The sequence below is a fragment of the Saccoglossus kowalevskii genome, chromosome 14 (assembly GCF_978046115.1).
Source record: "Saccoglossus kowalevskii chromosome 14, keSacKowa6.1, whole genome shotgun sequence".
NCBI lineage: Eukaryota > Metazoa > Hemichordata > Enteropneusta > Harrimaniidae > Saccoglossus > Saccoglossus kowalevskii.
In genome coordinates this window covers 22,494,685-22,514,762 of record NC_140654.1, presented here as the reverse complement: position 1 = coordinate 22,514,762, position 20,078 = coordinate 22,494,685, and the positions used below count along the sequence as shown (strand labels likewise).

At 34.0% G+C, this 20,078-nt stretch overlaps 2 protein-coding genes across 2 annotated transcripts; both read right to left on the bottom strand.

The window, feature by feature from the left end:
- Positions 1–6,302: 6,302 nt before the first annotated feature.
- On the bottom strand, positions 6,303–10,042 carry LOC146734589 (uncharacterized). Its single transcript, XM_085507544.1, has 5 exons — positions 9,886–10,042; positions 8,750–8,953; positions 7,983–8,531; positions 6,598–7,271; positions 6,303–6,362 (listed from the first exon to the last, which is right to left on the bottom strand). The coding sequence occupies exons 1-5, from the start codon at positions 10,040–10,042 to the stop codon at positions 6,303–6,305; spliced, it is 1,644 nt and encodes a 547-aa protein (XP_085363670.1).
- Positions 10,043–15,231: 5,189 nt separating this feature from the next.
- Positions 15,232–19,675, bottom strand: LOC146734588 (arylsulfatase B-like). Its single transcript, XM_085507697.1, has 7 exons — positions 19,403–19,675; positions 18,641–18,824; positions 17,804–17,973; positions 17,098–17,308; positions 16,574–16,826; positions 16,188–16,354; positions 15,232–15,580 (listed from the first exon to the last, which is right to left on the bottom strand). The coding sequence occupies exons 1-7, from the start codon at positions 19,646–19,648 to the stop codon at positions 15,309–15,311; spliced, it is 1,503 nt and encodes a 500-aa protein (XP_085363823.1). The 5' UTR covers positions 19,649–19,675; the 3' UTR covers positions 15,232–15,308.
- Between the last annotated feature and the right edge of the window lie 403 nt (positions 19,676–20,078).

The following is a 20,078-nucleotide window of genomic DNA, read 5'->3' as shown; positions in this document are numbered from 1 at the left end:
CGATCGGTTTCAAATCATATATATTATAAACAAAGGTATAAAAATAACCAATTTCATGCATAATAATGAGATATGGAGTAATTATCTTTTCAGTTAAAACGTAATTGTTGTGAAAGCTTTTTAGTTAAAGAAAAGTAATTTTAATGTTTTGAAATTCATTCCTACTAATCTGTATCAGGATTTAACGAGAAAATCCATGGTGTAATAGTTGTTTTGAAATCCTTTGGAATTTTCCATTGTTGTGTGATTACATATACAATTCATCTTATTGGAATCAGTGCCATCTTAAGTTCATTATAGTTTTTAGTTTCTTTGCTTTTACTGTTTTTAGTTAATGTTTTACCTTTGTGTAAAGTCACTGTATGGTATTAAAATTAGTTCAATGTTTATTTTCAAACACAGTTTATACTGTGAGCAGTAATCTTCTCAAATAGCTGCATTGGATTAACTTTGTACAACTATGTGTGTCATTGCATTTCCATTGTGTGACTTGAGTATGTTTTTCTATCTTATAATAATTAGGGCCATCTGGAGTTAAATATTAGAAAATGCCTTCTATTTATACTTTGAAATTCGAGAGAAGTCATTGTATAGTAATTAGATCTGGTCAAGGTATAGATTCAAGCTATGACAAGTTATGACAACTTTTGTGTTAAAAAATGCTACAAATTACTTCCTACATCCTATGACTAATTATTCATAGAAAAAGCTTAAATATTTTCTAAAATATCGGCCATAATTGTATATTTTGCATATTTTTGAATATGACCTTTTTTGCATGTTTTGAAATTAGCTGTACAAATTTCTGTTATAATCGTGACAATTAGTATACATTATATTAATGGTGAGGATAATTATCAATAATACATAGGAGATGAATAAATTGATGAACCGCTATACAGTCGTATTTTTTTAACATTCCTATCGCTTATACATTTTAAATAATAAGAGGATACATACGAAGACTAGTAATCAACGAATACAGATGTGTGTTTTGTGTGCTGTGCGATCTGTTGCGTTTTTTTTAGGCATTCTAGTGGTATCATCGCATAATGAAGTGTACTGCCTGTGGAAATGGTGATCCAAGGTTTGTTTACTTGAGTAAAGCTGATTATACACTGTGTATCTTGCACTCAACATAGATTTTGTTTCCTTTCTGAAAGTACCGCACCCAGTGACAGCCACCATTATTATCAACAGCATCAGAACTACCAGTCGATCGCCGCGCAGATGATACACCACCAATACCCCAGTTATAATCAATACGGCACTAACAGATTTGGAAGTTTTTAGAAACATATTTGTGCAGGAAAACAAAGATATACTAGCTTTGGAAAGCAGAAAATGACGGTAATATGGAAATTGTTCAACCTGTTGTCTTTGAAAAGCACTGTGAAAACAATCATTCTTCATCAACATTTTCGTCAAATGAATCTGCATCTGATCGGCTTAATTCAATTATTATGATATTGAAGATTCACTTCTCCGAGAAATTGATTCAAGTAGATTGCACAAAACCGAAGTTATTGCATTGTCAGTGTCGCTTTTCTCCAGATGTTTCCAGGTGTATTGACAAATGTAAGAAGTTATTGCAAATGGAGACTCGGTTAGCATTCATTGTGGAACTAATGATGTTAAAGCGGGAGGGTCGTCATCTGCGCACGCGCAGGAATTGAGTCCCAAGCGACGATAACCAAGCACGCTAAAAACGCAAAGGCTCTTGGGTACACGCTTGTTTGTAAACAATGATACGCTATCACCGTCTGCCGCATGCCAGGAAACGACTATCCCAATTCAAGAATTTTATTCTTGAACACAACATCGTTAAACCTATTAATGCAACAAAGAATTTCATTTCAATTGTGTGTCCAAGAAAAGAATATATACATGTAGCGGTGAATTCATAAAACCGATCACTTCGACTTGTGGCGAAAAACAATAGTACACCTTTTATTGACAAAGACATAATATTATGTAACAATGTTCTTAATCAACACTAATTTGTACAGTGACAAGATTTGAATTCAAGGGGTACAGGCAGGTTGGTGGCAAATTTTAACACCATGTGTCTTATCACGCGATCCATCCAGTTTCCACACCGACATGGTAGCACTCATCGTAGGAGTAACTATGTTGATAATTCGTCACTTGAATTTGCAAATCCACAATACTAAAATACTAAAAGACGGCGTATTACATGCCACAGCTGTGGCAGAGTTGGAATACTTTGCACGAGTGTAATTCCAATAGACACAGCAGCACAACAGTAGCGATTTAAGATGTTGCGTTGTGGAGGCCTTACAGTTCGCGTATATCAGGTCAGGTCAGGTGACACGTCTCCTATGCTGGAGTTGTGGGAAAACGGGTCATAAGCAGAAATACTGTAACTATTAGGTATCCGGTCAGGATATTATTATTAAGATAGAATATTATTTTATAAAGATATGTGATTTGGTAGTTTTGTGTGATTTTGGTGTTTATTTATCTCCGTAAAACTCTGACTGCTTCCAAGCTTAACGCTAATTAATCACGCAATCGCATTTTGTAAATGTAAAGTAGCAAGTAAAAAATAATTGAATGCGATCATGGAACCCGAGAAAACAATAATATTCTCTCTCCTGTCCCACCTTCCACGATTTAACTGTAATAACTACGAGTTTAATTTCGTAGTTGATTTAAGGATGTATGCTACAAAATAAAAAACCCATGGAAAATCGTTTAAAATACTACAGGTGTACAGGACATGTTACTCTAAACTCAAAGAAAAGAAAAAAACATGGGGTTAATGTACTAATTTTTAAGATACACAACTCACAATTATGCTGAGTCAGCATTTTTAAGAAGCTTTCATAAATAACTTAAGTTGTCATTTATACTCAGTCTTAATCCACATTTTTACTGAAATTGGTTTCATCTTATCATTGCCAGAAATGAGTGGACAAGATGGCCGACTTCCGCCCTGGCCAGTGTTCCCCAGTCAAATAAACATCACAGGATGTGCCATAGAGAATGCATTGCATAAACATCTATTAAAACAAAATTTAATTTTGAGTTTATATTTTTCATTTTTTCACTTTTGTGTGCTTCGTAATAGACAGGTGACGTTCCAAGCTTTCGATATGTTATAGATGTTTCCATCAACACTCCACCATTAAATGCCCAACTTGCCGTAAAACTTGATGATATATCCTACACTGGCCCAGTGTATTACCAATGGACGATATGTAATTGTGTGCCAAACTCTATTTTTAAAAATAGGTAAATGCAGTAACGCAGGTGACTGTTCAAGTTTGTTCGCTTCGTTCTGGATACTCTCTGGTTCAATGAACAGGGCGACGCAGCCAACGCAGTTGTAGACGCAGTATTCGCTGCCCAAATTAGAGCTAAGCATTTTTTACACAGATGTACGATCCAGTTGTTAGCAAATATAACTGTTTTAATCCAATTAACAACAGGAAGTAACCTGAATCAAGATTTAGTTTATGTCCGTTATTCCATGTTAAAAATTATCCCACTTTTCGAACGCGAAGCACTATCGCCATACTGCTTTTGATGCTGAAGGTCAGACCACAAGATCAATATATTGTATCGGCCGTTTTTCCTCTTTGTAAAAAAGGGGTTTCATCACACTGTCTGTCCGCGAGTTGTGTATTATTCTACGACAGTCTAGACTTTTGTTTTGTAATGCGTCAGACAAACGTAATTTGCATACCAATCGCCGTTGACTGCCACAATGATATTTACAAGATTAGTCTGTCCACATATTTTTGTATTAAGGATGCGGTAGAGTTATCATGCTCTAAAAAGTAAAAACTGTTTTCATGAGGAGAAGTGTTTTAATGCGTAGCAAATTATATATTTTCTTGAAGCCCTTGTTCCTGGCTTTTTGAAAAAATGATCTGTGACATGTACCACGAATTAGTCACGTGATTACTAACTAAACATATAGGTGTTATTTTGAATAAAAATTAGTTTTGTATGAAAACCGTAGGGGTTCTGTAAAAAAAGAAAGCTGAAAAATCAAGACAGCATCAGCCCCGTCAATGCCTGGAGAGTGTTAGAACATAGATTGCATATTTGTTTACAATGACACCAATTTACATTTTTCCTGTTATTTCACCCATAGACAAGGAATTTAAAAGCCTTTTATTTTTTATTGCGAGAAGTTCTCAAAAAATGCTTCAAGGGTTTTATTCTGCGCCAATACGTTATCAATGTGTGTGAATTTCATGAAAGTAGGTCAATTTCTGACGACGCACAACTCACTTGAATGACCTCCATGGCGTCAGATTTCTTCTGCCTGGAAACGCCAAAAAACAAAACATTTGTCACGTTGCGCTGCGCTAATTTTGGATATTTAAAGCATCAGATGGACTGATCTTTACAACAAAACACATAACATGGAGTCACTTAGTAGCCTTGCAGTAATAAAATCCAAAACTATAAAGTTTTGGGTCCGTATTCGTCCTCCAAAAAGAAGCGAAGTTGTTACAGTACACGGCGGCCCTGCATAACTTGTCTGCCCGACTTTTTGGAAGATGGAAATTGATCATGTTTGCTGACGAAATTTTACCCTCTTGGTTTGAATACTCAAAGTGTGAACCCCATTGTACTGTCGGCAATGCATTTCTGTTATAGGTAAAGTTTCGCTTCCTCTGAACTGCGTTTTTAGTTTTTCTTTGGGGCCTCTTTTTTGTGATTGATCAATAATCAGGAGCCGGAGTTGATATGACCGCGTCGTCTTCAGTGTGCACTGTTTCTGTCGTGAAGGGATTATGCAAATTACGCAATAAGTCAATGTTATTGTTTGCGTCCAGACTTTTATCTCAAAAACAAATTGTACAGTATCCCGTTATAAAAGTAGTTTTTCTTATTTTTTTTTAAAAAAAAGGGTATTCTAGATGTGTTTCAATTTTAATTTTGATAAAATTATGAGCCCAATAACTTTACAAAAGTAATAACAAAAAAAGCAAAATTCACGAAAATAACTCTACCGCATCCTTAAGTATATAACGGGTGGCTGTCTTCAATGCCATCTTAAGAGTGTACCTAAGGGTATCTCGTTCTCTGGTAACCACAACCATTTATTACATGGCTTCATATGATCAGCTGACAAATACAAGTGGACACAGAACAAAGGAAACAATAGATTACCTCACTTACTATTGTTTCCAACCCCAAGCTGTGAACTACTTAACATAACAATATACTCTCAATTAGGCTAAACAATATACCTTAAAAGTCTATGACATCATCCGTTGTCTTGAATAATTTTGCATGTAATTATAGTCACTGCAATGGGATAGACAGGAAATCTCTACTTGACCAGATTCTATTGTCTATTTCCGGCAATGCAGCACATAATATGAGTTCATATTTAAATTCAATTCTAATGAATTTAAGAAATTACCTATTTAAAGAAAACAGAGTTTCCTTCATTTGGTTTTGTATTTTAGAAAAAAAAATCATAGAAACTGTCCTACAAAAAAAAAAATCATCCATGGAAATCTCTTGAAATTGTGTACATGTTGAGTACTTATGAAGTTATTCCATATTATACATTGATAATGGTATGCTAATGCACTACTTTTTGAGAAAAAAATAGTTTAATTGTCAGTTTCAATATTCTTAGTGGCCATGTTGGATCATTTACGTGACCTTTGACCTTTGCCTTTGTCAATATACATATCGGTGTACATCAAATATGGTCATGTACATCCAACATCAGTAGATTATATTGTTTTATATATGAAGTACAGTTTATATATATTGGCTGGGTGCTTGGGAGAATATTCTTACCTTTCATTGGAAATATAAGAATTCAAAGTCAAGCCACTAATGCACTGAAGTATTATTTTCTTCTGAGGGATACTGATGAAAGCATTGTAATCTCAGTTAGTGCACAGGTGGGGAGGGGGGGGGGTGCTGTAACATACATACAAGACAGAGTATGACTAGTGTTACATACATGAAGTGACAAAAGGATCAGTATTGTTTAGTTGTAAGTAATATATATTTTGTGTTCTGTTTTTTTTAAATATTCATATATCGATAAATAAATAATAGTGGTCCATAAATACTAATATATTTAAATATTTCATCTATTTTAAAATCATATAACACTTGCTTTATCATTTTATTAAATACAATTGTATGTATTTATTTATTTTTAAATCTGGATATAAATACATATATAACCTTCATAACATATACAATAACCTTCAATGGACAAAAAAAGTGTTTTCTTTTCTGAAAATATGCCAACATTGCATGAATAATCCCATTTTCACCCTATGAGACATTTACATACCAAATATCAGTTTAGTGTTCTCAAAGATGTCATGGATGGATGGATTAGTGAACTAAAAAAATATCACAAGAGTCATTAATCATTGTTTTAAATATAGTTACTTCTTTTCAAAAAACTGCGATAGTGACAAGAATGTTTTTTATGTTTGGTTACCCGTGGATGACCAAAATAATCTTCACTAAGCAACTTCACCAATCCATCTATCCCTCCTCTGCTATAAGCCAAGTTCAAGTGACAAAAAGCCAGACCAGAAGCAGCTATTTTCTCAGCCATACACTTTTAATTACCTTCTTACTTATTAGTTGACTAAGAGAAGACAGATTTTTCTTTTTACACAATAGAAATTCAAGGGCTTCTATAATAAAATCAACAGAGAAGCTATGTTTACTAATATGGCTGATGTCAACATTACATTTAACAATCAATTGTTGAAGCATATGTACATCATGTTTTGCATTGTGAGCACTGTATTCAGTGTGTATATAATCATTAACCAGGTTTTCTTCAGAGTAAGATGATCGAGGTTGTAAAATTTCACGAAATACAGAGAGCGTATCAGAAAAGCAGCAATGTTTATGTTTTAGTTTGTCTAAAAGACCATATCTTTGCACAGAACTAACCAGAATCCTAGCATCAAAATTCTTAAAGTTATGTGCAACTAACACAGAATTTAATGGAATCCATTCTATAAAACTCCCAAGAGCATCTTTCTGTGATAATGTTGGTACTAAATTAAAGTTATGAAACAGTTTACCACATGTATATGTCAACCCAGTTACTTTGGATGCTGCTGGATGTATTGGCTGACAGGGGTCAACATACTCATCAAATATTTTACCATCATAAGATGCAGCAATCTGACAAATTGAGGAATCAATACCAAATGATGTTGTTTCAAGATCAAATACAACAACAGGAGAATCTTGAAGTATGTTTACTGGAAAACTTACAGGAACATTAACTGGTTCAGGAATACATGTAATATCAATGTCATTTCTAATTGCAATGTTTGTGTTGTATGTGTCACCTTCTCTTAACTCAGTAGCATTACATTTTTTGTTTCGCTCCTCTTTTAATTGTATACGTCTAAGTTTGTATTTTTTGTTTTCTGTCTGCATATTTCTTGTTCTTGCTTTATTGTCTAGTTTTATTCCCCTCACCTGTGAAACAATTCCAGGAGATAGTCCATTTTCTTTGTTAACACTACAAACATATGTGTATCCACTATTTTTCTGTGAAACTGCTGCTGCAATGCGGATATTTAAACTTTCTGATTTACTGTAATGTCTGTTTTTTAGTGCTTTAGAAGCAACAGTGTTATGAAAGCTTTCATTGGCTTGTGTTGAACTCATAAGAGAAAGTTTATTTGCACATGCAGCATAAATTTCAAAAAATAGATTTTAAATCTTTACGCAATTCTACCCCAGAAAGATCTTTACCATATGGAAGACGTTTGTGGCAGTAAGTATCTGGCTGACGTTGGTAACCACACCATTTACGATCTCATGATTCATGAGATCCAAATGCATGGGGAACAATGGCAAGTTTGTTATTGATTAAAGCTGGTCTACCTTAGTTCTGAGTAACAGCATAGGAAAAACATGTTTGAAAATACTTGATAACACGTGGTGTTAATATTTTGTGAGTTTTTGAAAGTTCATATTTCCTAGACCTTTTTTGGTGTGGTTCATATCTGGTCTCTTTTCAATATCTTGGTTAATTTCTGTTCTTAGTTTATGAATGGTTGTTGTATCCTCATGTATAGTTAAATATACTGTTTTAGCACTAGTTTGGTTAATAGTTTTTACCACTTCAACAGCAATATCTCCTTCCATAGCTTTGGAACTCCCTGTCCAGTTTTTACGACAGTCATGTTTTCTTGTGTTCATATCCCCATTTTCACAAATGTTGCATCCCTTTGAACGCACAGCATATCCCATAATTTTACCAGTTGCTTCCCCTATAGCAGCACCATGACCTGACAGACTGTTATATTCTTTGCCAGAGCCACGGCGCTGCCATGCACCATCAAAGGAAATATCAACTTGATTTTCATGTGAACTAAGTTTTTGTTCTTCAGTTAGAGCTTTAACACACAGTCGTTTTGCAACATTCTCAATACCAACACCTGCTTCTCTTTCTCTTTTCTTTAATGTCTTGTGGTGTATACCCGGTATATTCAGTGAGGCAAGGAAGTTATTCACATGAGTCTGTACCATTCCTATGTTATGAAATAAGAAACAACTTAGATTAACATTTTATAAGATTAGTTTTTGCTGCCCTACATTACTAAAAGTATGATCACCAATATATGACCATAAGAGGTTAATAATTGAGATGAATCCTTAGTTTGCCTGTAAATCTAACCGGTGACTAATTTGGTATTTACATCAAATATAGGTAATCCTTGGTTTGATTTAGCATTCCTATGTGTCGAACCTGTATACACATGGTTTACAGCACCATATCTCTGGCAAGGTATATACAGTACACTACCAAGACCATATCGTCTCTCCTCCTGGCAATCCACCAGAACAAGGTGTTCACAACACACAGCACAGGCTTTTAATCCCTCAGCTAGAACAGACAGCTGTACTATTCTGCATCCAACATTCCAATTTATAGCACTTTCTGAAGTAACTTCTGTAAAGATAAATCAGATTATCATTACAGTCATCATGTAAATAAATTTCATGCAATTTGCACTACTATACTGGCTAACAGATATTGACAGCAGTAAGGTGTTAACATACTATCTGTGCTATTCATAAGAAATGTATGAATATTTACAGAAATAAAAAGAAACCATTATTCCAAAATCATCATTTCCAAAGGAGCCATAGGCAAAACAGAAACTCTCACACATTCAGATAATGTGAAAAATAACAATAAATTTTAGGTCATGGCTTATTTTCAGAAAAAAAACATTTATTGGGAGAAAATGTCCAAAAATATATATTACAATGTATTTAGAACAAAAAATATTTGACACAATAACAAATAGAAAAAATAAAATTCAAGTATCTACTATAATATGCAAGTATTTTAATTTTAATTTCCTCAACACAGCCGCAAGTTCATCATGTTACATGTTAATGTTTTTCTGAAGAGTAAACAGATGAAATTTCAATGCTCTAAATTTATAACACTAGGAAAATAAATATGGATTTCAAAACAGCAAAATATAGAAAATATTTGAACATGCTGTTTATTCATAGTTAAAATTGTATCCCCTTGGTTATATGGAAGTGTGAGGACAATCATGCCCTCAAATTGAGGGTTTTGTGCGTATAGTTAAAATTACCAGTTCGCGTTGAAGGCACCTCGTCATAAATAATGAAAGCTGCAGACGACGCGACAGACAAACTTCGTTGTCAAATATATTTTTTATCACAATTTCTGTATTTAGTGAAACAGGAATTAGGAAAAAATAAACACTGTTTCCCCCAAAATAAGCATAATCTGATGTTCATAAAAACAAATAAAATGCGAAAATATATTGATTCGAGTTGTGGATACAGTTGCAGACGATTCAACCAAAGTTTACGTCGTATACTGACACCGTACGTACGTACCTGAATTTGATTCTAAAACTACTTCAGAAACTTTCTTATATTGGCGGTTCGCCTGGATAACTTCCAATCTTCTTCTCTTCTCTTTCTCGGTCAAAAATCCTTTAAATTTGCGTGCATTCGGCGATCGCGAAGCGTACTTGTTTGTTGTGGCAGCCATCTTGAAAGTCTGCTTCAAATGCACAGAACGTATGCGCAGTACATTTCCGCGCATACAACCTTAATTATTCTCAAATTATAAATGGTGTTACGCGGCCTGCGTCCATTTGGCATTTGAGACGTGGCATTCTTTTGTTTTTCGCATGCACCTTTTGTTTGTAGACGTGTGGACAAAATAAGACATCCGGTAGCCTGAATATTGTATCACTCATAATTAGAGAAAGAGACAATTTTCGAAGGTTTGCGCGTATTTTGGGAGATATTACTGGTCCAAACCAATATAGAGCCACATGTAATCTGGTAGTTATTGTAATCTAGACCGGTGAGAAAAATGTTCATCTTATTGAAGTCAATAGATCAAACAATGCTGACGCATATATAAAAAACGAATTGATCGTTCATGTTTCAGTTAGCCATAGCTTTAATAATTTTAATACACATTCGCATATGTTGTGGGGAATTCATATTTTACGAATTTGCAATTTCCAAATTGTCCATTACTTGACCATTTGTTATACCGCCAGTCACATGTCTTTACGTGAAGAGCCAACTGTTCTCACTGTGAGCTGGCCTTGACAATACGTCATCTAGATTTAGTGTATTTCTGCTATTTTCAAATGTGTATTTCTCATTTATTCATTTAATTCAATCTCAGTATTCGATCAGGTATTTCCCGGACATGTTCAAGCATGCAAAATGATTTCATTACACAAGAGTGGATCCTATTTCGTTACATTTAATGATCATCAAAACACGCGCATGATCACTTATACCATTATTTGAATTGTTATGATTTAATTTCTATATCGCAGTCAGGTTTTCGGAAATCCCATTCGGAAATCCCACAGCTATGATTAAGCTATGTGATGCATTACTTAGCAATATGGATGATGACTTATTGAGTTGTTTGCTTTATCTTGAATTAAGCAAGGCGTTTGATATGATAGATTGACACTTGTTATTGAATAAGCATTTTCCAGTTTCCCTAAAATGGTTTAGTTATTTATCAGCCACAGAAAAAAAATGCGTTGCTTATGGGTGAATAGTCGACATAGTGTACCACTGGGTTCAATTTTAGTACCAGTATTATTTCTTTATTCATAAATAACCTTCCATTATTTCTTCGGAGCAGTTTGAATGATATGTCTTCTGACGACCAAACTCTGTTATCATGTGGACGAAGTGTCAGTGTAGTAGCGAAGTTTTTTAATGATGATGATCTAAATCAAACTCCATGCTGGTTGGATCCCGTCAAAGGTTAAACTAGGTTGGCGAAGATTCTCTAGCTAATTTTAATGGTGAAATAAGTAAAACAGTCACAGTCAGTCAGTCAAGCAGGTAGTCTGTCGGAGGGATAACAAATAAAGCGTTTTACCTATTTCCGCCAGGAGAACACTTGTTTTTTTTTCAGTCTTTATTGGAATATTTCTATATAGTATAGGGCAATACAAGTCAATCACAATAATGCTGGGTTTATAAGCTTCAAAAAAGAGCAGTTCGGTGATTTCTTAAGGCAACTTTAGCGAATCGTCGTTTGACTTTGTAGCTGACTACAGAATTTCATACTTTCTAGGTACTTTTATGTATTTTAAGTGAGATGATGAGACCGATCTCACAAGTATAGTAAATGCTTCTTTCTTAACGAACGATAATCTATGCATTTCTAAATGAAAGTTATTTATGTTATGGGTCAAAGCACGTTTCAGTACAGACGAGTAATGTTATGGAACAACTTGCCAACTCATTTAAAAATCAGCCTCATTAAGCACCTTTAAGACCTTTAATGTATATTGGCATCCCTTCAATAAATAAATAAATAAATAAATAAATAAATAAATAAATAAATAAATAAATAAATAAATAAATAAATAAATAAATAAATAAATAAATAAATAAATAAATAAATAAATAAATAAATAAATAAATAAATAAATAAATAAAACTGTAATTTGTATTAACTGCATAAATACACTCGTTCCAACAAAGCAAAGTGAATGATATTGTAACGATGTGTGGTTCTTTATCCATCTCTATTTCGTATATCTTTTATTTGCTGTAATCTCATTGTAGCAGACGACAAAGACAATACGTAGTTTAGTACTTGCGCATCCACACTTCGCTTATAATGACTACTTTTACATTAACAGCGATTGAATATTTATGTAGTGGAAAGCGCCAGACCATTATGTAATAATATTTGCAACAAAGAATCGGTAATTTAGTAACAAAGTCAGTGAAGCATTAAATCGGGAGGGTCGTCACGTGAGCACGCGAGTCCCAAGCGATGATAACACATGCTAAAAACGTAAAGGCCCATGGGTAGACGCTTGTTTGTAAACAATGACACGCTATGGCCATCTGACACATGCGCAGGTGATGACTCCCTCGCTTTAAGTGTTAATTAATATTGACAAGGGGTATTTAAGTGGAGGACAGAAGGTTGAATGTCAATCTAGGCCAGTCTCGCTACAGTGCAGTTTTCAACTGGTTGTTTTGTAAGTTTGTTGTATAATACAGGGCGACACCCGCCACCTTCCCCTGGGCACGTTCGACAGTGCGACGGGTACAGGTTTCCAGGTATTTTTGGTCCCCAAAGGGGTTCGTTTTATTCCTGGTTTTTCCTGGGCGGTCGGCGTGCCAGCAACGGGGGTTACTATTTTGTCGATGTTTTTGTCAGTCATGGTTCGCCGGACCGACTGCGCATACGTGGCCGCACCTGGCATGAACCTTACGTTATGTAAGTGTGTGTGTGTGTTGTACATTATCGGATGTGACGAGTCTAGTAAAGACGGTCCTAAAATGCCAGAGAGAATACACGATGAACAAATAAGTATTGTGCTATGGACTTTTCTTGTTCTCTTGTCGTTCTTATATAACTACGTGCTCATATTATGTTTTATATGACTAAAATCAAAATCATATACATCTATTTTGCATTCCGTCTAACACTGAATCTTACAAAATTATGTAATATACTTGTTCACGAGAATCCAGCTATCACTTATTTTAAAATCTATTTGTACACTGTTATTCCTTATTTCAATAAATAACAATCCAGTTGGCCATGCGTACTCTTATTCAAATAATCTAATGCAGAATATAACCTGCCTTTAATTCTCGTCGAGAAAGAAGTGTATTCAAACGTGAGGTGTTTCTTGCACTCTGTGTGCTGAATACAGCATTTGTATACTGATCAAAGATGAGATACACACCATGAAACATGTTGAGGCATTACAATACAAATCTAAACTATCCAATTCAATTCAATTCAATTCAATTCACAATCACGCAACTTCGAATATTATACATGATATTGAAATACGATATGTTTTACATATAATGTATTTGTTAAATATTTAAAAGTGATTTCAGCATTCAGTATGAATAAAATCATAATAATTTTACTAATACCAAGGTACGTGAAACCTATACAGAAGCAATAATTCTGAAATTACGCGATCATATGTATGTCAAAACACAACGAAATTGCAATTGAGCCTGGCCTTGTTTAAATAACGTGAACGTATTTACAAAACAGAGCTAAGAGTCTTGCTGTGAAAATACATGTAGTGATTTCATCGAAAGATACAACGTGTCAAGCCTCCTTTTATTGTTAATACGCAACTAAAATGTGAAGCATAGAGGCATTGCTTCATCGACGTCGAGGAGTATCCAACCATGCACAGCTTATTCAAATAGTATAATACATCTATTCAATGAGCATGCATGTGGATTATATGTCGATGATGACATATGACAGTGTTCGTCCATCTTATTGTTACACTAGTATAATACGTATTTATGAGATGTATACGTGTTTTCAGCGTTTAACTTTAACTCAGTTTCTAGGTTTTATGTGAAATGAGACATTTTTTATTCAAGTTGGTTCTGAATACAGTAAGACTTTTTTTTTTTAAATCGAACAGTTGTCCAAAAATCTTTAACATGCTAGAATTCCTAAAGCACTGAGGAGAACACTACAATACAGACTTTTTGTTTTTGACATTGTGAAATTTATTGCTTCGTTCGGAAACAAAACAACTGATTTTTACAATAAAATTGAGAACTATATTTATGTCATGACGAAAATTTCATATGCAGACCAATGATAATTTCCATAATTACTGATTATACAAGAATATTACAGAAAGAAAATATTTCGCTCTATTTTATGCTTTTTGCATGATTTTACTGTATTATTATGCATTAACACGTGGAAATGTTACGCTTACCATATAAGTATCCAATTCAGACATGTAACATAGCAATAATAGAAAAACACCCTTATATGTTTTTTAGTGGCACATATTTTATTTCTATTTTTCTAGAATATACTACATTGAAAACTGCATAGAGATAGAAATAATAAAATTACCGAAATAGCAAAATACACACCTAATGGAAGCTTTGACATTCCGTTGCATCAAAACTGTGGAATCACCAGATCGTGATGCTATCATCAATGACATACTTAAGTTCTCAAACTCTTCACTAATAACCTGTTTGAGGAAACATTTCAACCAGATCTATCAAATTATGTTTTTCCATCTGAATTGAACACCAGCTCATAGAGGTATTGCATGTCCAAAATGTATATCAAAACTTCTGAATATTAAACAAAATACAACTATTTTTAGATTTGTCATAAAAATTACATGACAAATTCAATTTAAAAAACAACAACATCATACCACAAATATTAAAATCATTAACGAATAAATATGTCTACAATGCAGAAAAATCTCATTTTGATGCTTGCGTTGTTGATCTGCGGTAGGCTTTTTATTGTGGAGTTTCAAGAAAAGTGTTGAACTAGATAAGATCTATGTATTCTTTAAACAAACCAAATAAGCAATCAAAACTGTTAATTTTTTCCCATCATTCTATAGAGTGAAAGAAGGCCGACAAGTAAGTGAATAATTTATCGTGCAGTAGTTTGTTTTTAGGTATGACGGATGTAAAACGTGTATTCATAGGCGTTCTATAACTAAACCAGATTTTTGGAGTTGACATCTGTAAATTTGCATGATTTTAAAAATTAAGCTCACATCATGTTGGTTCATGTGATATATATATATATATATATATCATATATATATATATATATATATATATATATGCTTCGAACTAACATACTTATCGCATGTTGGACACACGATATAATTAAAAAAATGAATGTAAGAACATAGGTTTGTTATTGAACATATTGTTTTATTTGTTTTTCTAATACTTCTATATTACATGAATGATATGTATTGTGCCATTCGTTATACCCATGGACTTATGCATTCTCCCATCCCATCAAAATCAGCACGTGGATATATTCTTGACTGGGCAGGAACGGACTGCTTCGAAAAGTTATGAAGCTTTGCAAGCATTTCAATCACAATATGCTGATTAATCTCTGATAAATCAGTTGTTTCAGTTTGATCGTCTTCTATGTTATATAGTCGCACCATACGTGTTGCGTCGAAATCACGATCCTCTACTATTCTATGGTCAGAGTTTATCTCTTGGGGTTTAACCCAATCACTTGGTCCTGACATACACAAAAAGCAAAAATATAAATAAATAAATAAATAAATAAATAAATAAATAAATAAATAAATAAATAAATAAATAAATAAATAAATAAATAAATAAATAAATAAATAAATAAATAAATAAATAAATAAATAAATAAATAAATAAATAAATAAATAAATAAATAAATAAATAAATAAATAAATAAATAAATAAATAAATAAATAAATAATTTGTGATGATATCTTCAATATTTGAAATATTGATATTTAAAACCTCAAGTCTAATTGCTTTGATACTATACACATAGGTACCTGAGGTAAACCTCTCTCACATTTGTTCATTTTGTGATGATATCTTCAATTGTCTAATTTTGGTGAATATGTTTGTAGTTTTTGTTAAAAAGTTATATTTTGGAATTCTTGATGGAAATTCGATTGCTTTGATACTATATATATTGTTCATTTTCTCATGATATCTTTAGTTCTTTAATTGAAATGTGCATTGCTAACAGTGGAGCTATCTCAGCCGACAGGCTGCTTGTTTTATTTGCGAATGTTTATCTGCATATAAATATTTCGCACTCAAAATATCGGAGACGGATAATATTGACAAACGCTCACCTCCAATTGGTCCAGTCAATAACTTCCATTTTCCCATTTTTATCGCTGCATGTGTTGTTATGTCAAAAGCATTATTCTTATATATACCAGTTCTATAGGGTGCACCTGCTTTATTATCTTCCTCAAGCGTAATCAACACATCGTCGCGCCCAGATTTGTCTTCTCCTCTGTAAGATATCAAAGAGGCATTTCGTATTGTATGACTACTCCCATTATTACACTATAGTTTTCCAATGCCTTAGTTAAATTTTGTGATAAAATATACTACCCACTTTGAATACTGGCACAACAACAACAACAGCAACAACAGCAGCGGGAAACACTATTCACACATTTACACATATGAAAAGAAAGATACAGGTTTGATACGTAAATGTGGCACATACGTTATCATATTCCACTGATCAACTCCGTATAGCTTCTTTCCGACATGTGGATTGCCACCAGCCAATGTTATTAAAGTTGGGAACCAGTCTGTGATATGCATCAGACCCGTATTCTCGGTACCCCGTGAGTGACGAGGAAGCAAATCACCATAAACGAATCCAACAGCTCTCACACCTCCTTCCCAACTCGTATGCTTTCCTCCTCTCAGAGGCCAGTTGTTGCCAGCCGAATTCACCAAAGCCCCGCCATTGTCTGCAATGTTGTATGATTAAACACTAAATTAGGAACAAACATTTTGAACCTCACTTGAAAATGTATACGAACGTTTAGCTGGATAATGAAACTGAATGTCAAATTTGATGGGAAACAATGATTTCCGACCTTCCGTAAATTTGCTCAGCTGATTCTACCAATTGTCTATCAACATAAACAGATTCGTCGTGTAACGGAAGGAATAACTATGATAAGAGGGTTGTATCACACACAATCATTATGTATATACGATTATTTTAATATTTATTACCGGAAGTGAAAACGATTATACTGTTTTTCAACATGTTCTTCTCTTCAAGTGCCTCAGTGATATTCGCGATAGCCTCGTCTACACATGATGTCATCGCTGCATATGTTCGTCTGTCCTCGTCATGAATAGTTGACTCGTATTGTTTCAAATACGAGGACGGAACCTCGAGAGGTGCGTGTACCGCAGAAAATGACAGGTATAGAAACAGTGGCTATGATAGGAAGATATGAACATGTGTCAGTTCACTGCATTCACATTTTGTAAATCCGAACAGAATCAGAATATCAATTTTCTCACAACCAGTATATATCGCTGGGGGGTGGGGGGTGGATGGGGGTGGGTGTTTGGGTGGGGGTTAGTCATGACGACCATGATTGTGAGAGCAGCGAAATTGGAAAAGAACACAGAAGCGGCGGCACGACATTTTGAATTGGGGGGGGGGTGTGCTAACCAACCCTGCGCCTAAGGTGCTATCTCACGAGCGGGTCCGGGGGCATGCTCAGCTTTAAAACTTTTACAGGCTATTTCTTGCATTTTGAGTGTCACATTTTGCTGATACCTATTTTGTTCGCCACTGGAAACCTCTTCACTGAAAAAGATCATACAATCATGCCCATTTAAAAACAATTGAGCAAGGCTGATAACACATAGATGACATCAATGTGACCATATAGACTATCTTTATTTTATTATAATGCAAACTTACTTTGTTTTGATCATGTGCATTAATTATATCCTTTCCTTCATTTGCAAAGATTGTTGTGGAATATTTACCAATATACTTCTTAGCTATACAATCATCATTTTTTCTGAGATTGTGCATATGATTAAAATGATCGCTGTGCGTATAGTGGTCTATACCTGCTCCAACGAAACCTATTAATATAAATGCACAATTAAACAAAAATAATACAAAATTGTAATAAGTGTTATATTCATTGATTAGATTATACTGTAAAACATGTCTTTTTTGCGAATTTAGCGAGAACTTATTCGCTAATTCAAGATGTCGCTAATGACTTTATTATCAATTCAAAATGGCCGCCAAACAAAGAAATCAACAATGACAAGGGAGATTTGTTAACTCAACATTTCGCTATTACGTCATTTTACAACAATTCGTTAAAATTGCGTGCCGCTTTTTCAACATGTTTTACAGTAGTTTGTATACTCTCGGTCATTTAAGCCGTTGTTGTGACCGATTAATTAAGGTTGATTAGACCAATTGAGTGGATCAATATCATTATGATCACAGAAGTTCAATTATTTAACCCCCTCATCCATAGTATGTCAAGGGTAAATAGCATCATACTCAAATGATGTTCAACTTCATAGTTTTGAAACGGTATTGGCATTCATAGTTCAAAAAGAAAGAAAAAACATAACAACTAACACACAAATTAAAGCACAAGCCCAAACTAGTGGAGAATTTAAATACATGAGACAGGCACATTGAGAGTAAAAATACATTGGAATGTCATGTAAGAATTATGTTTCCATAAACTAATATACGATAAATTTAAATCAATCCTGAAATGCTCACCGAAAAATGTGTCAAATCCTCTGTTATGAGGCAAGCAATTATCTGCGTAATACCCACAATGCCATTTACCAACTATATGGTTTGAATACCCAGCGTGTTTCAATGGTTCTGCAATGGTAGTCTCGTCCAATGGCAACGACCGGGGATGATATCCGAAACCATCGTTCGGAATCCCGAGTTGAATCTTGAAGTGAAATAACAAATGTATGTTAAATAGCTGGTATAACTGATATCTGGTTTTCGTCTTCCATCCTGAGTTTTTTTCTGTTCTGTGTTTTTATTTTTTAAATATGGAATTGATGTTAATATCAGTTGGCAGACAAAATCCACATAGACATATGAATTATTAGAAGCAAAGGAAACTTATTTTATAGTACAGTCGTCCTTATCCGCCTATTGTGACGGAGGTAGAGACGGACATCTAACTCAGAATATCTAATTATATATTGTAATTATATAGTGTGTGCTCGTAACACGCATACATAGACTATGTTGTAGAAAATGCAAATATACGCATTCATCTGTGAGAGCAGATTGAAATGTACGTCATACATATAGAACACAACACCGTCAACGCAACGTCAGTTTCGTAATATTAGTATATATCAACAAATTACATTTCCAAAATAAATATAAACAAGCATATTACTCAATTATCATTGTTCTTTACAGTGATTGCATATCGACTGTTATCTGAAAAATATCACCACAATATTCTACATCTAGTTATGTGCGGTTAATTTAATAATATTTATAACTCACAGCATGTCTTCCAGTCATCAACATATTTCTAGATGGAAGGCAATGGCTCGCCACGTAGTAATTCAGAAGTTTCACCCCATTACCGGCAAGCCTGTCGATGGTAGGCGTCTTGAATACGGGATTATTATAACCAACGTCATTCCATCCGAGATCATCTACAACTATAAAAATAATATGAGGAGGCTTTTCGTGGCCCAACACATTACCTGATGCCATCAGTAGCAGGAGAAAAACGACAGTATTCATCTTTCACAGTCGAATGAATACACACAATATTTCCTGAATGTCTGTATCACATGCATGGGAAATGTGATTGGTTGTTATGAATCTATTGATAATTACGTCGGTGTTACCGGAGATAAAATAACATTTACAAATTTGTATTTGTTAAAATGTCACTAATTATAATTATGACTATTATTTCACAAAAAAAAACAATCAGTCCTTTCTTTAAATCATAAGCTCATATTATTGTGATTTTAGCACTCATTAATTGGGATAATTTTCGTTATTTTTGTTTTTGACAAAGATGACGATATTTACAAATATCATCTTCACTAATTGGTCTGTTCGGTATTCAAATGAAGTCTATTGACAGCTGGCTGATGTATCAAGTAGGATCAAAATAGTCCTTTGACTTTTTTTAAACATCGCCTACACTGTGGCTCATACTTTG

Coding starts and splice junctions, on each gene's coding strand:
- LOC146734589 (XM_085507544.1), bottom strand. CDS start 10,042: ATGGCTGCCACAACAAACAAGTACGCTTCGCGATCGCCGAATGCACGC. Junction 8,954..9,885: donor AGTTTTAGAATCAAATTCAG/GTACGTACGTAC, acceptor TTATCTTTACAG/AAGTTACTTCAGAAAGTGCT. Junction 7,272..7,982: donor TATGAACCACACCAAAAAAG/GTCTAGGAAATA, acceptor TTCCTGAACCAG/TTAATGTTCCTGTAAGTTTT.
- LOC146734588 (XM_085507697.1), bottom strand. CDS start 19,648: ATGAATACTGTCGTTTTTCTCCTGCTACTGATGGCATCAGGTAATGTG. Junction 18,825..19,402: donor TGATGACTGGAAGACATGCT/GTGAGTTATAAA, acceptor TTTCACTTCAAG/ATTCAACTCGGGATTCCGAA. Junction 17,309..17,803: donor ATGCACATGATCAAAACAAA/GTAAGTTTGCAT, acceptor TTCCTATCATAG/CCACTGTTTCTATACCTGTC.